The 12,589-nt window shown below is 35.6% G+C and overlaps 1 protein-coding gene across 1 annotated transcript in view; it reads right to left on the minus strand.

The window, feature by feature from the left end:
- Positions 1–1,435: 1,435 nt before the first annotated feature.
- CSRNP3 (cysteine-serine-rich nuclear protein 3) overlaps positions 1,436–12,589 on the minus strand; it is a 24,300-nt gene continuing 13,146 nt past the window's right edge. The window contains exons 2-4 of the mRNA XM_010087038.1: positions 10,160–10,419; positions 4,626–4,922; positions 1,436–3,113 (exon numbers count right to left, since the gene is read on the minus strand). Of these exons, the coding sequence (XP_010085340.1) occupies positions 2,070–3,113; positions 4,626–4,922; positions 10,160–10,419 (1,601 nt within the window). The 3' untranslated portion in view covers positions 1,436–2,069. The remainder of the gene's footprint in view (positions 3,114–4,625; positions 4,923–10,159; positions 10,420–12,589) is intronic.

Below are 12,589 nucleotides of genomic sequence, written 5' to 3' on the forward strand. Positions count from 1 at the left end.
AATTGGAGAATACATGTACTTACCTGGCTATTCAGCCTTTAGAGAAAGACACAAGAGTGTTCTGTGACTAAGAGGAACAGAAGCTAAGGAACTGCTGAGCCAGATAACCAACATGACTGCACTTTCCCAGGAGATGGAATACGTTGCATGTGTGGAATCTGGTCCCTAGAGAACCAGGACTTTTCAATGCAGTTCATATAAAACATGTAGGACTTCTTTTGGAAACAAGTAAATAAAAAACCTTTCCAGCTACTACATGGAGTAAAAATATTTTTCTAATTTAGCATAAAAATGAGAAATCCCTTTGCCCAGATTTCATTTAAAAACAATCAAGTCAGCTTATTTTGTTAAAAAGCATATTTTAAATGTGGCAGTTTTTCTACTGGAGTACTGTACATGATGTTTTAAAGAGCTTCTAACCAGAAGAGTCACTGTTACAAAGCTAAAATTTACAGTGTTTACATGCATACTGTTAACCATCTAGATTTGACACTGATAAAAACTAACATACTGATCCTTATTTTGACAAACAAGACAGGTCTACATTTCAAGCCACTTGATGTATAATAAATAAAAATTCGGTATTAGAAGAACAAAAATGTTCAAATAGATTTTGAAATCAAAATAAGGCAGTGTGGAATTATCAGTGTAGAGAAAAGCAGGTTCCTATACCTCCTTTTCTAGAAGAAAGCAAGGTTGGTTAATAAATTAAAGGTTCAGATACAACAAGTATGTTAATTCCCATTTCATTTTAAAACAAATGGAGTACAAGGTAACTGATACCCATATGATGCATGTGCTATTTTGGTTACAAACTTTAGTAAGTATAAAATTTCTGAAGTTATGTTTCCTCACTGAATCTACTGGTTCCTAATTAGACCAAATGACTCTGTAAATTTGAGATACAATCAGAAGTCCACAAAAGCCAGTCCCATATTTCATAAAAACTGCTGAATATTTAGGAAATCTAGACACTTCCACATTTTTTTTCATGCTTCATTTAAACTTTGATCAGCAAGACCCTGCTTTTATAAATTACCTGCTGACATATTCATAAACTGGCTTGGGAAAAACATAAAGGTTTTGTTACAATGAATTTTAAGGTTTTACATACACCTCAGAGTCTGGAGCTATGGCATTTCTCCAAAATAGTTCACAGTTCCCGCAGTTAATACAGTACTGCAAAATGGCACTAAAGTGCATAAGTATCTGAATGGTTGTTGGGCTAAAAGGTGCTGTGCAAGCTTATGCTACTGCTTTACCATTATATACAAGATCCTTTTCTTTGGGGAGGGGGTACTAGTTCTGGAATGCCACTGATGTTAATTTTAACAGGATTGTCTACCTTTCACCTTTCTAGAAGATACAAATGCCCCCTTTCTGACTCTTCTGTTTGTCAAGAACAGTAAAAGAGAAAATAGTACACTCTAAAAAATGTGTCAAGATAATTTACCACAAATGGTATTAAAAAAAGGGGATGAATACAAAGTACTCCAGATGAAAAGTGGACACGCTCTTTTTTAACTAGCTATGGATCTTCTGCTCAAATGAACATGCTGTTCATTTTTATCAAAACATGAGTACTAACCTACCATAAATAAAATACATACAGTACAGAACAATTAAAACTTTTTTGTACAGTAGTTACTTTTACATTAAACTTACCATCTTTTCAGATATGTTAAAAATTAGGACTCTAAAGATGATTATTTCAAAGTATAATTTTTAACAATCTTGCACAGGCCCAACAGTCAAAAACACAAAGCTTTGATTCAGACAGCTTGGCAGGTTTCACATACTTTGATAGGTATATACTTTGAAATATGTTGGGTGTCTTTTTTACTTAGGCATTTTATTTTTATCAAAAGACAGTTTGATTATTTTTATTTAAATCTTTACATGAACTGTTTTTGTGCAATACCACTGCCAGTGTAGCTTGAGAAAACAAAATGTGTCTGGATCATTGACTATAGTCCAAGTGTTGTCTACCTCTTAAAAAAGTAAGATTCTAGGAAATCCAACGTGAGTGCATTTTAATACAGGAAGTCAGTCCTAGAATAATTTTAATATTAAACAGGTACTGTTTCCACCACTGGTGATTTGATGCACTCTTCGTGCAGTCTGCTCTTTTCTGGGAGGTTTAGTGACTTCTCAGCAGGGTGCTCCTGTACGCGACTGTTGCCATTTAAAGCTGGAACAAAGCCATCTTGAGAAGGACCTTTCAAGTATGAGTGAAATTCCACTTGAGGGGGACTTGGCCTATGCTCAGTGTATAAACTGTTACATGGAGCACTGCTATCACCTTCAGAAGATGAGCAGCAAACAATCACTGAGGGATTTGCAGGAGGGTAATGAGGGCTGCTAAAAGTTTCCTCTGATTGCCGTGTGTAGTCAACAAACTGTTCTGAAGACATGTTGTAAGGCACCAGAGAAAGACTACCATTCTTGACAGCATCCCTTTCTGAATAAGTCTCACCAATCTGGTTAGCAGTGCCAGCAACGTGGTTCTCTATTTGGTAATACAGATTTGAAGAGTTAGTATAGTATGAGGCATTTTTAGAGTGGTTTTCATGCACAGCAGTTCCATCAGAGTAGCAAAGGACAGAAGGAAGAGGTACCATATCAGTATGGGAGCCCATGCTTTCTACAAAGTCATCTGCTTTTTCTTCCTCCTCATCTTCCTCCTCATCTTCCTCTTCCTCTTCATCATCATCTGATTCACTAGGGGCTAAACTCTGTGTGCTAGAATCTGTGACTCCACTACAAAAGCTACTCCCATCTTCCTCTTCCTCCTCTTCCCCTGGGCAGTCCAAGTCCTCGGCTGACTGAGAATGCATAACCGCAGCCGGAGGTTCAGTTTCAATCTCAAAATTTTCTGCAATTGAATATTCAACAGGGTGGGGTCCTGGACTCATAGAAGTAGTGTGTGCACTTATCTCACTGTGGCAGCCATTTAGTGCTGGAACTTGCTGCTCTCTATTTTTCTCCAGTTCAAGTTTCATTATTGTGTGCAAAAAGTGAGTCCGTACACGGATAGGGTTAAATTCAATTCTACCTGCTGTATTGCTACACCCTTCTTTAGTGCAACCGCATGGAAAAGACATACGATCCACCTTTTAAAAAAAAGAATATAGATTAACAATACGTAGCATAAGCCTGGTGTTATGACAGAACCCAGACAGCCTAGAGAAACACAACAGTGAAGTGTGATTCACCTTGAGAAGTACTTGTAAGACTTGTCAAAGCTAACAATAATTCAGAGAGATAGCCCTGGAATTTAGCACTACTGATAAGAACACCAAGGGACCCATACATGCAACAGTGTTGCAGAATAGGAAAAATATGCTTCTGTTCCATAGGTGAAAGCATTACACAGTGGAACAAAAAAAGAGTTATTTCTGTTTATGGCTCTGCTACATCTTTACTTCATGTTGTGCTCAAATCCAGGCAAAAGCATTACCAAAAAGAGTCTTAAAATCTGGTAAAAATAATGGAAACTAGAAACCTATTGAAAAAAAATGAATTATGTATAAAAACCTTTATAAAGTTGCCAGTGGGGACACCTGACCACAGAAAATAGGAATAAAAACTCAAGTACATTTTAAAAGATACTCCTGTCAATTGTAGATGCAGTATCGTAAGCTCAACAGACTGTGGGCAGAACTTACATATCTAATAATAGCCATCTAAAATTTCTAAAAATGTGACTGAATCCGTGTCAGTCAGTTTGATTAGATAGCTTAAGATCTATGATCTCCACCTATCCTCTAACACCTAAACATCAAATATGATGCAGAGGAGAACCGTATAACACAATCTAGTGCATCTTCCCCACATGTGAAGATGAAAACAGGAACAGCAAAGAAAATATATTATTTAAAATAGCAGAGAAAGCTTAGCTTGGATTTAAGAAATGATGAAAAATGCCTTCAGGAAGAAATCAACTCAGCTGCATAACTGCGACTCAGGAGGATTAGTGGAAACATCTTTTGGGGAACATTTTTGGGACATTTACAGCTGTACGTAGGATACCATGTAAATGTACAATATGAAACACCTTTTCAGTCTGCAGAGGAAAAACTACCTGCTATATTAGCAGATGTCTTTTTTATTGTCTACATGCAAATTTGTCATGCATATATTTTAAGCATCATGCATGTTAAATAAAGGGTGCTACCACAGAGTTTCATTTATTGTTTCTCATTGAGTTTGGACAATAATTCACATTTGGACAGTATGCGAATTGTCTCTAAAATAAAAGGTAATATCCCCTTCTGAAATCTGCAGGCTACTGATTCTTCTGTTGTCTACAGCTGCATATTTTTATAAATGCCGAAGAGGAATATGAGGAGCCCAATATTTGTATAACAAAACCCTAAACAAGATATGTGCCTAAACCAATCAAAAAATAAAGGAAGATGTTTAAAGAGAATCTTTGTATTGCACACTTATAGACTCTCAAATCTGGGCCTTAAAAAAACTGGTTTGAGATGCACAAGTGTTATCATCTAATAATTAACTTATTTACAGTAGTTATAACTTTAACAACAAAAAGTACATGCCTGTGCATGCACACACACCTCTCCCCTTGATAGTTAAATAACAACAATAATATAGACATTTACCTGACATTTTATGCCTGCCAGACTGCAAGTGCAAGTTTCTGGATCACAGAACACTCGGCAGTCACAGCCACAATCCTCTCTGGACAGGCGGATGGCCCGAAGCTCGTGTTTTTCTTCCACATCAATCTTCTTCACTCCAGAAGCTCGCAGCAATGCCCTTCGCTTTTTTGTCGGCAGGGGTTGCAGAAAGAAGTACTCATCTACTTCAGTGTTGTCTAGATCAATATCGTCATCAGAAATGTCATCCAGTGTCAGGGTATTAGCTTCTTCAGATTCCACTGTACCATTCTTTGTCATCTGTTGCATAGAACAATTAAGAAAGTCCTTAAACTACATACATATATATATGTGACATAGATGTAAATATGTGTAATGCATTACGAATGTGGAAAGCCACATGTAAAAATGCTGCATGGCTGCCTTTAAGTTCTAGAATATGATTATAGATGGGGTGAAAAGGCAGTGCCTTCACATTTGACATGTGAATTAAATACACATTTTTAGTTTCATGTTTGTCATGCAGCTAATTTTTTTTCTGAGTTTCTAATTTCTTATCTGTTCCTTACATCCTTTATCATTTGTTGCTGTTTGCCAGATTTCATGGCTTTGTAGAATTCTAGTCTTTTTCATATTGTTCATAAGATAATTAACGAGTTCTTAATTGATTCTAGTACCTGTCTGTGGGCTCCAAAATTTTTCAATATCCCTTTTGAGACAGCAATTATACTACCAACACTGTTTCAGAAATACATTACAAGATTTGTAAAATGGTGTATTTTATGTACTATTTGCTATCCTGTTCCTCTTTAGCCTGACAAGTTGTTTGATGTTTGTACAGCTGAGGTCACAAAGCAGTATTTCCACTTAATCATTTGGGCAGATGCTTATATTTACTTCGAGTTGACAGTTTTAAGCCTAGAAGTCAGTTAATTTTGCCCCCTTCTACCTACATTACTTCATATTTATTTGCAACATATTTAATAGAACTGATGGATATAGCTCTTCTGAAGATCTTTCGACTCCTCTTTAGTCCTGAAAATAACCCATTTAGTTTTGTGTTGTCATAGATTTTAGTACTTCACTAACCAGTCCAGATTATTCTTAGGTAGTTAATGAATGAATAAACATAGAAAAAAAGGAAATAAGTTGTTAACCTCTTGTGGAGGATCTTGAGAAAAGTCTTTAGAGGATTCATGCTCCTTTCCTAGTGATATGAATTTTTGAGCCTCAGTAGATACAAGTGTCCAGGCACTATATTATTACCTATGTATAGTATAGCTCTCAAACCTTTCAAAAATTGTTTCAAAATTAAATGGCCATGAGCATCAGAACAAACATCCAGTGCCACTTTCATGAAATAGCACATTTCTGTACCATACTCCTGTATAACTTAGCTCATACAGAAACAGATGTATATATTCAAGGAGAAAATAAAAAAAAAAAAATTACTTCACTGAAGGAAAGTTAATTTTCCCACCCATGGTAGAGCCAGATAACAAAACTACAAGGTTTATAAAAGTTCTTCTACAGAGAATCAAAAAATTGCTTGAGAATCAAAAGAATATCAAATGTTAAAACCAAGTTCAGAGAGATGAAAACATTCACTACAAAAAATACATTTTTACAATCTCTAATTACTCAGATTGAGCATCGTACTACATAGCAAAAATGAAGCAAGTGCGGTTATATGATCTATTTTGTCATATAATAAATCCTTTTTTTTTTCTTATTCTAAGAAGTAATTTTGCTTAAAATGGAAAAACAAACAAAAAAACAGATTGCCAATGTTCACCCTGCGTGTTCTTAAGTGGTGAGGTTGCCGATTTACACTAGCTGAGCACCTGGACTTTTGTGAAAAAAAAGCAAGGTGCAACTAGGTGATAAATATACACTGGTGAAGTCTCAAGTCTCATTTGCATTACCAGTTTCATCATGGGCATCACCATGACCTCAGAAAAATGGCCCCTAGTGAATGTAATTTGAATGTTTCTTACCTATAGAGCAATAGCCATTCAAATTCTTTCTCTGTTTTGCCTTATTTACTTGCAGAAAATTTCAGCTTGGCCTGTTATCCCAAACACATTTTTAGAAACCGCTTTTAAATACAGATAAAATACAGAAGTCATAACTACCACTGTCTGTTACTTGTGCATTTTGGTGTTTAGACACTTAGCAATTATCATTGTGAAGGTAACTCTCTTTTTCTGCTACTAAATCCTGTCATCTCCATCTAGCTAGGTCTTATGTGTAAGATAGCAGTCCTGAATCTTACCCATTCCACTATTTCAGCTTTTACTATATTCCCAACTGTTTCATTTTTCCAATTTATATTAACAGTTTGTCCTTTCCACAACCTTTTGGATTGTAACTGTCATTTATGGCATTATTGAATTACTCAGCGGTGAACACCTAACTCTCTTTTTTGTAATTGCAATTTTGTGTTTCTTTTCTAACAACTGTGTAAGGCAATCACAGAAAAAAAACGTAATTATTCCTGACTTGTAAAGTCAGGTTGAAAGAAATACTCTTCCCTTTGAAGGAGAAGAATCACAGTGTCATGACTGGTAGTCCTGACATACAGTGTACATGCACACAGTACACTGCACAAAGAAAAATTCTCCTGAGATCAGTAATCGTCCCTTCTTAACAATTCAGCACTGTGTTTAGTTCATGCAGACGCGTTCTGCCACTTCCACGCTCCGCTTTATAGGCATTATTGTTTCCTTCTCTTTTCAGTGTATTCTCAATCCTTCTCCATAACTGCAGCCTTCAGAGTTGTCTCTTAATTTTATTTCATATTTCAGTTTACTTACCATGTCTGTTATCCCTATAACATTCAAATCCCTTTATGTGCATATACTTCTATCTCTTTCTTCATCTTAAATGCAGTGATTTTCAAAATGTCCTCTCAAACTTCCTTCAGATTGTTTTCTTACTCTATTTTCTATTATTCATTTGACTTTACTAGGAAGAAAAGGGGTAATAGCTTGCTAATCAGTTCTGCCTGGCCCTGGGACAATGGAGAGATTATTTACACCAGGTATTTCAATGCATTAGTTCAGTAAGGTAGGAAAGACAACATAAGAAGTTGCCCTTTTTCTGTATAATCTATAGTGAGAGACAGGAAAATCCACAGAGTAATCAAATGCATTTTGAATTAGCTGCCTGAAGCTAGTGGGAAGGAATACTCCACTGTACACGCAACTCAGCCTTGAATGTTCAAATCCAGAATGGCATCCTCGCTTTTTTTTAATATTCTTTTTTTGTTAGCTAAAGTACGGTGTATTTATGTTTCTTTGCTTTCTTTTTTTTTATATAACAGGAGAATGACCTACCTAAGAATTCTGGTTTCTCTAGTTTTTAATACACAAGGCTCAAACCACTGCTTAAGCAGATCACTGTTATTTAATTGTCTATCAGAATTACAAGTTTGAAACTGGAAAGGGGAAGAATTACAATCCCTGCTTCCATAATTATTGTAGTATTTCATTCAGTTACTATTTAATAAAAATTAGGTTTCAGGGCTCTTACCCATGAGGTGAATGCTGTAACTGCTCAGCTTACAAAGGCACCTACAGAACCATACCAAACCTGTCATGTATTTCTCCTCCTTCTCCTGAAAATCTTAACTCCTTTGCTACACAGTGGTAGAGCATTAAGGAATGGACTCCAGTCCCGTGCTGAATAGTGTAGGCATCTAGCAGGCTGGAAAGTCAAGTGCCTGGGCATCAAGTGGGATTAGACAGCAGTCTGCCATTTCAAAGAACCTTAGCTCCTGACTCCTTTGTCAGATGACTTCCTTGTTGTCTCCTCTGATTTTTTTTCTGAATTTTGTCACACAAAGAACAAATGAACTAATGAAATTAAAGATTTGAACATTTGTTAAACAAGTAGTTGGGTAACTACAAAGGGAGGAACATTACCAAGAACCATCAAATATATTTTGCAATGTAGAACTTCAGGGGAACATTAAGTTCTCTTAATTGTCATAATATTGCTCATCTGAATTGAACTTGATATGTAGATGGGTAAAATTTTCCTCATAAAGCTAAAGGTTAATGTCTTAACAACAGAACAAGGCAAGGGCCAATATGTGAAGCCTTTGGGTGAAATTCACTTCAACTTTGTAAAACATGAAAAAATCATTTTAATAGATCTTAATTTGAGGAGGCATTATGAGTAAGCAATAAGAACTATTCCAGCTAATCTATTGTGCTTACTCATAATGTTTTCTCAAATGACAATGTATTAAAGGAAAGCCTACCTGGTATCTTTCATTTTGACAAGATGGCTTCTTGCCATTAGAATTTTCACACTCTGCTGCTAACAATTGCTTATACCACTGTTAGCCGTGTTTACACCAAACTGCTAGTGCTAAATGATTAAAGTGACTTGAAGATTTTTTTTAAATCTTTATCTGCTTTCAAGAGAAGTTTCTTATTTAGCTCTTCACTTTTAGCAAGCAAAATAATAAACGATACCTAATGTTATGAAGACTCAATTCCAATATATTCCTGTATTTCTATTTCTTTAATTAACAAATTCTACAAGAGAGAGCACTTTCTACCTATGGACTTGCATATTTTAATCCAATTAAAAAAATTTAAAAACCAGGCAAACTGAAATTAAAAACCACATTGAAAATGTTACTTTCTGTTTGCATAATAGTTTTCAAACAGAAAAACCTTTTTGAGAAAACTTTGTCCTATTTAGCTTTCTCATTTCATTTTTTCTGTGCAAATTTTAATGCAAATCCTGATTAGTACATTTTCATTAAATATCATAATTGCTGACACTGTCACCTTAGAATGCTACAGCGTTTCCTTTTTGTGTTCATTTGGAAACCATGTGAATGACCAAGCAGCTCTTCCATCTCTATAATGGGAAATCAGCAAGGCCCAGTTGTCTTGGGCAAATAAAACACGCTCAGTGCTTTACAGGGAGTCTTCACCAATTCGGTAAGTCCTGGATTTGCTTTTGTGATGGGAAGTGGTTTTTATTTTATTTTTTGCCCCAGCTGTATAATCAGAAATACAACTAAGCTGAGTTTAATGGACTAGTTCAAAAAGGAAGTTTTCTATTCCCTGCATTTTTATACATGCTCTAGAGTGAAGAGAAATATTTTTCACTTTCAGTACTTAGGATGTTACCATACCCTTGTCTAATAGAGCACCGTGCAAGGGCTCAGACTTCCTGGCACTTCCAGACTTTTGCTGGACAGCCTGTTCAAGGCTAACTTCTACCACTCTCTGCCTTTGTCTACTTCTGTATAGAAAATGGGGAGTAAACAACAACCTCCCTGTAAAGCACTTTGAGGTACACCTTAATAAGAGCTGCAGGAGCACTTGGTAATATCAAACAAACATATATCTTCAGTAAATTAAAAAAAAAAAGAAAAATGCCATATTTTTCAATTGAAAAAGTCAATAAAAAGGAAATGGTTTTGTTTAAAACACACACATTGGGTCCATATAGCTCTGACACTGCTCATTTAAACAAATAAGGCAGGGATCAATGTCTTGAAAAATTTTTACCTTTAGTTTTAGAGAATTGAGTTTTTCCTCCCTTAGATGCTCTCTTAACATCTCTCGGTGAAGCCTCTCCTGTTCCATCGCAAACTCTCCAAGCGTGTATTGGCGCACACTGTTGTGGCGAGTAGACATTCCCAGTGTGCTTCCCCCTTGGCTGGGAACACTGGTGAAGCCTTGCCTTCTTGTGAAGTAATATACAGTGACACAGTTAAAATGGACATTTTTTGTTCTCTTTCTCTTCTCTCTCTTCAAGATTGAAGAAGCTGTAACAGATGCAGATTACAGAATGAATGATAACTTGCAGTCATATAGCAAATTCATCACTTGTCTCATTCCATTTACCTTAACAATACCTGACTATGTATACACTAAAGTTCAGAGGTGTGCAGTCTAAATGAGGAGATAACGTGAGAAATATTTACCATATCTGCAAACCTAGAAGCCATTACAAACTGCTACAAGCATGAACACTATTGTCTAGTTTAGAACAGAAACTCTTGTCCAGGACAGTTGTGTTTTCCCACAGCTTTATAAAAAAGTTTTATCCTTTTACCAAGGAAGCAAATAAAGCCCAGCAAAAGGAACTTCTTTCACAGTGTCACCTCAAAGACAGTGGTGCACTGACTTGCTCCTCTTCAAACCCCTGCAAACAAAACAACATTATATACGACAGCAGTGAGGAGAACAGCGGACCCAGCCTCTCACAGGTCTATGTACACTGTTACTATTCTGTCACCAAGGCTGAGCTGTAGAGATCTGTAACTACATCTTTAAAGGAGTGGATCATATTGGCAGAGAAGATTCCTATCTCTTACAATCTAAAACATGATAAATTAATGTCAGAAAAACTATAAAGGCAGTATGTTTATTGTTTCAGACTGTGTCAGAAATTCATACCATCATCATCATAGAATAAAGGAATCATGCTGATTAATAATCTACTTCCTTTTCTTTACCTTTGTCCTTCTTTCTGCTGCCATCCACAGAATAAATGTGTATGAATATATATATATCCTCTAATGTGTAGAATGTTGACAAAATATTAAATCTAGTCTTTTCCAATTCCTTTTTTATTCCACTCACACTCATGCTCAGATTTTTTTATACATACATGCAGTATCATACTAAATGGATTTGTTTAAAAACAAATGCCAAATTTTAACCATTAAATATTGTTCTTTTTCTACAGATATTTAGTAACTCCTTCCAATTACATTGATCTATTGTTTCTCACTGGAAGCATGGTAAGCCTTTAGAGGAAAAAAAAAAAATGGAGACACAAACGTTAGAGAAAGATAAGAGACACTCCTTGATTTTTAAGATGAGCAGCCTGATTTGATTTATTGCATAACGGCAATGGGATGTTGAGAACATAGATAACAAGTCATTGCTTTGCAGTTTACAGGCAACAATTAGGCAGGTGTGAATAAGAGACCTAACTGCCAAAATTCAGGCAGTAAAATGACTTAAAAGGTGCCTGACCACTCTTGAAGGACTTGGAACCATTCTATAAAAACAGTAAGAGCAACATGATGTACACTGCTCATCTAAAGTTGCACAGTCTCTAGAGGTAGGAAGTACTTGGCCTTCAGACTTGGTTTCGTAACACGTCTGGCTTATTGTCACAGTTAAAATACAGTTCATTTGCTAATATTATTATGTAATTAATCATCACAAACGTAAAAAACACCAAACTTTTACATGAAGTAATTCAGTCCAAAAGATAGCATGATCTACCTAACTATATGAAAAAAACGTATATTAGAAAATATAGTCCTGTAACCAAATTACAGACAGTATGCTCTACTGACATAATCATACAACTATTTGGGGTTCAGTAAAACACTGAAATAGTATTATTCTTCCTAAATGATAAGCAGCTAAAAGTAGGTTTATTATATAAATAACATGTGCTTCTTCAGATGTGCTGCATGTATGTTGTATTATAAAGATAAAACAGATAAATAAGGTCAGGTCCTATATTCACTTAGATGCTTTCAGTGAACTATGTTCCAAAAAAGGTGTAGGAAGTACACAGAAGAATCAAAAAGACACCTTCTGTTACATTAGGCATGTTTAAATTTACATCCAAGTTTAAACAAATGTTCTATGAACACAGCCTGCCAAAAATATTTACAGGAAGCTTTTAGTGGGGGAAGAGGGCTATTCTGTTAGAAGAGACTCATTGACAGAGGTGTGTCAATTCTGCATGATATTAAATATTATTTTAATGTGCTGTTCTTTTTCATATATGCCAGAGTTGCAAAACAAAACTATCTTTAATAAAACCACATTTTTCTGGTTTGGCGGACGGGGTAATTTTGATATTTTTGATCTTCTCTTTCAATTTAGCATGAAAACAAATACTCTGAGTCAGAACCTTCACTGCCTATATGCCCTCACACACAGCAAAGTGCTTACTAAAAAAACCTA

The sequence above is a fragment of the Pterocles gutturalis genome, unplaced genomic scaffold (assembly GCF_000699245.1).
Source record: "Pterocles gutturalis isolate BGI_N339 unplaced genomic scaffold, ASM69924v1 scaffold39426, whole genome shotgun sequence".
In the NCBI taxonomy this organism is placed as follows: domain Eukaryota; kingdom Metazoa; phylum Chordata; class Aves; order Pterocliformes; family Pteroclidae; genus Pterocles; species Pterocles gutturalis.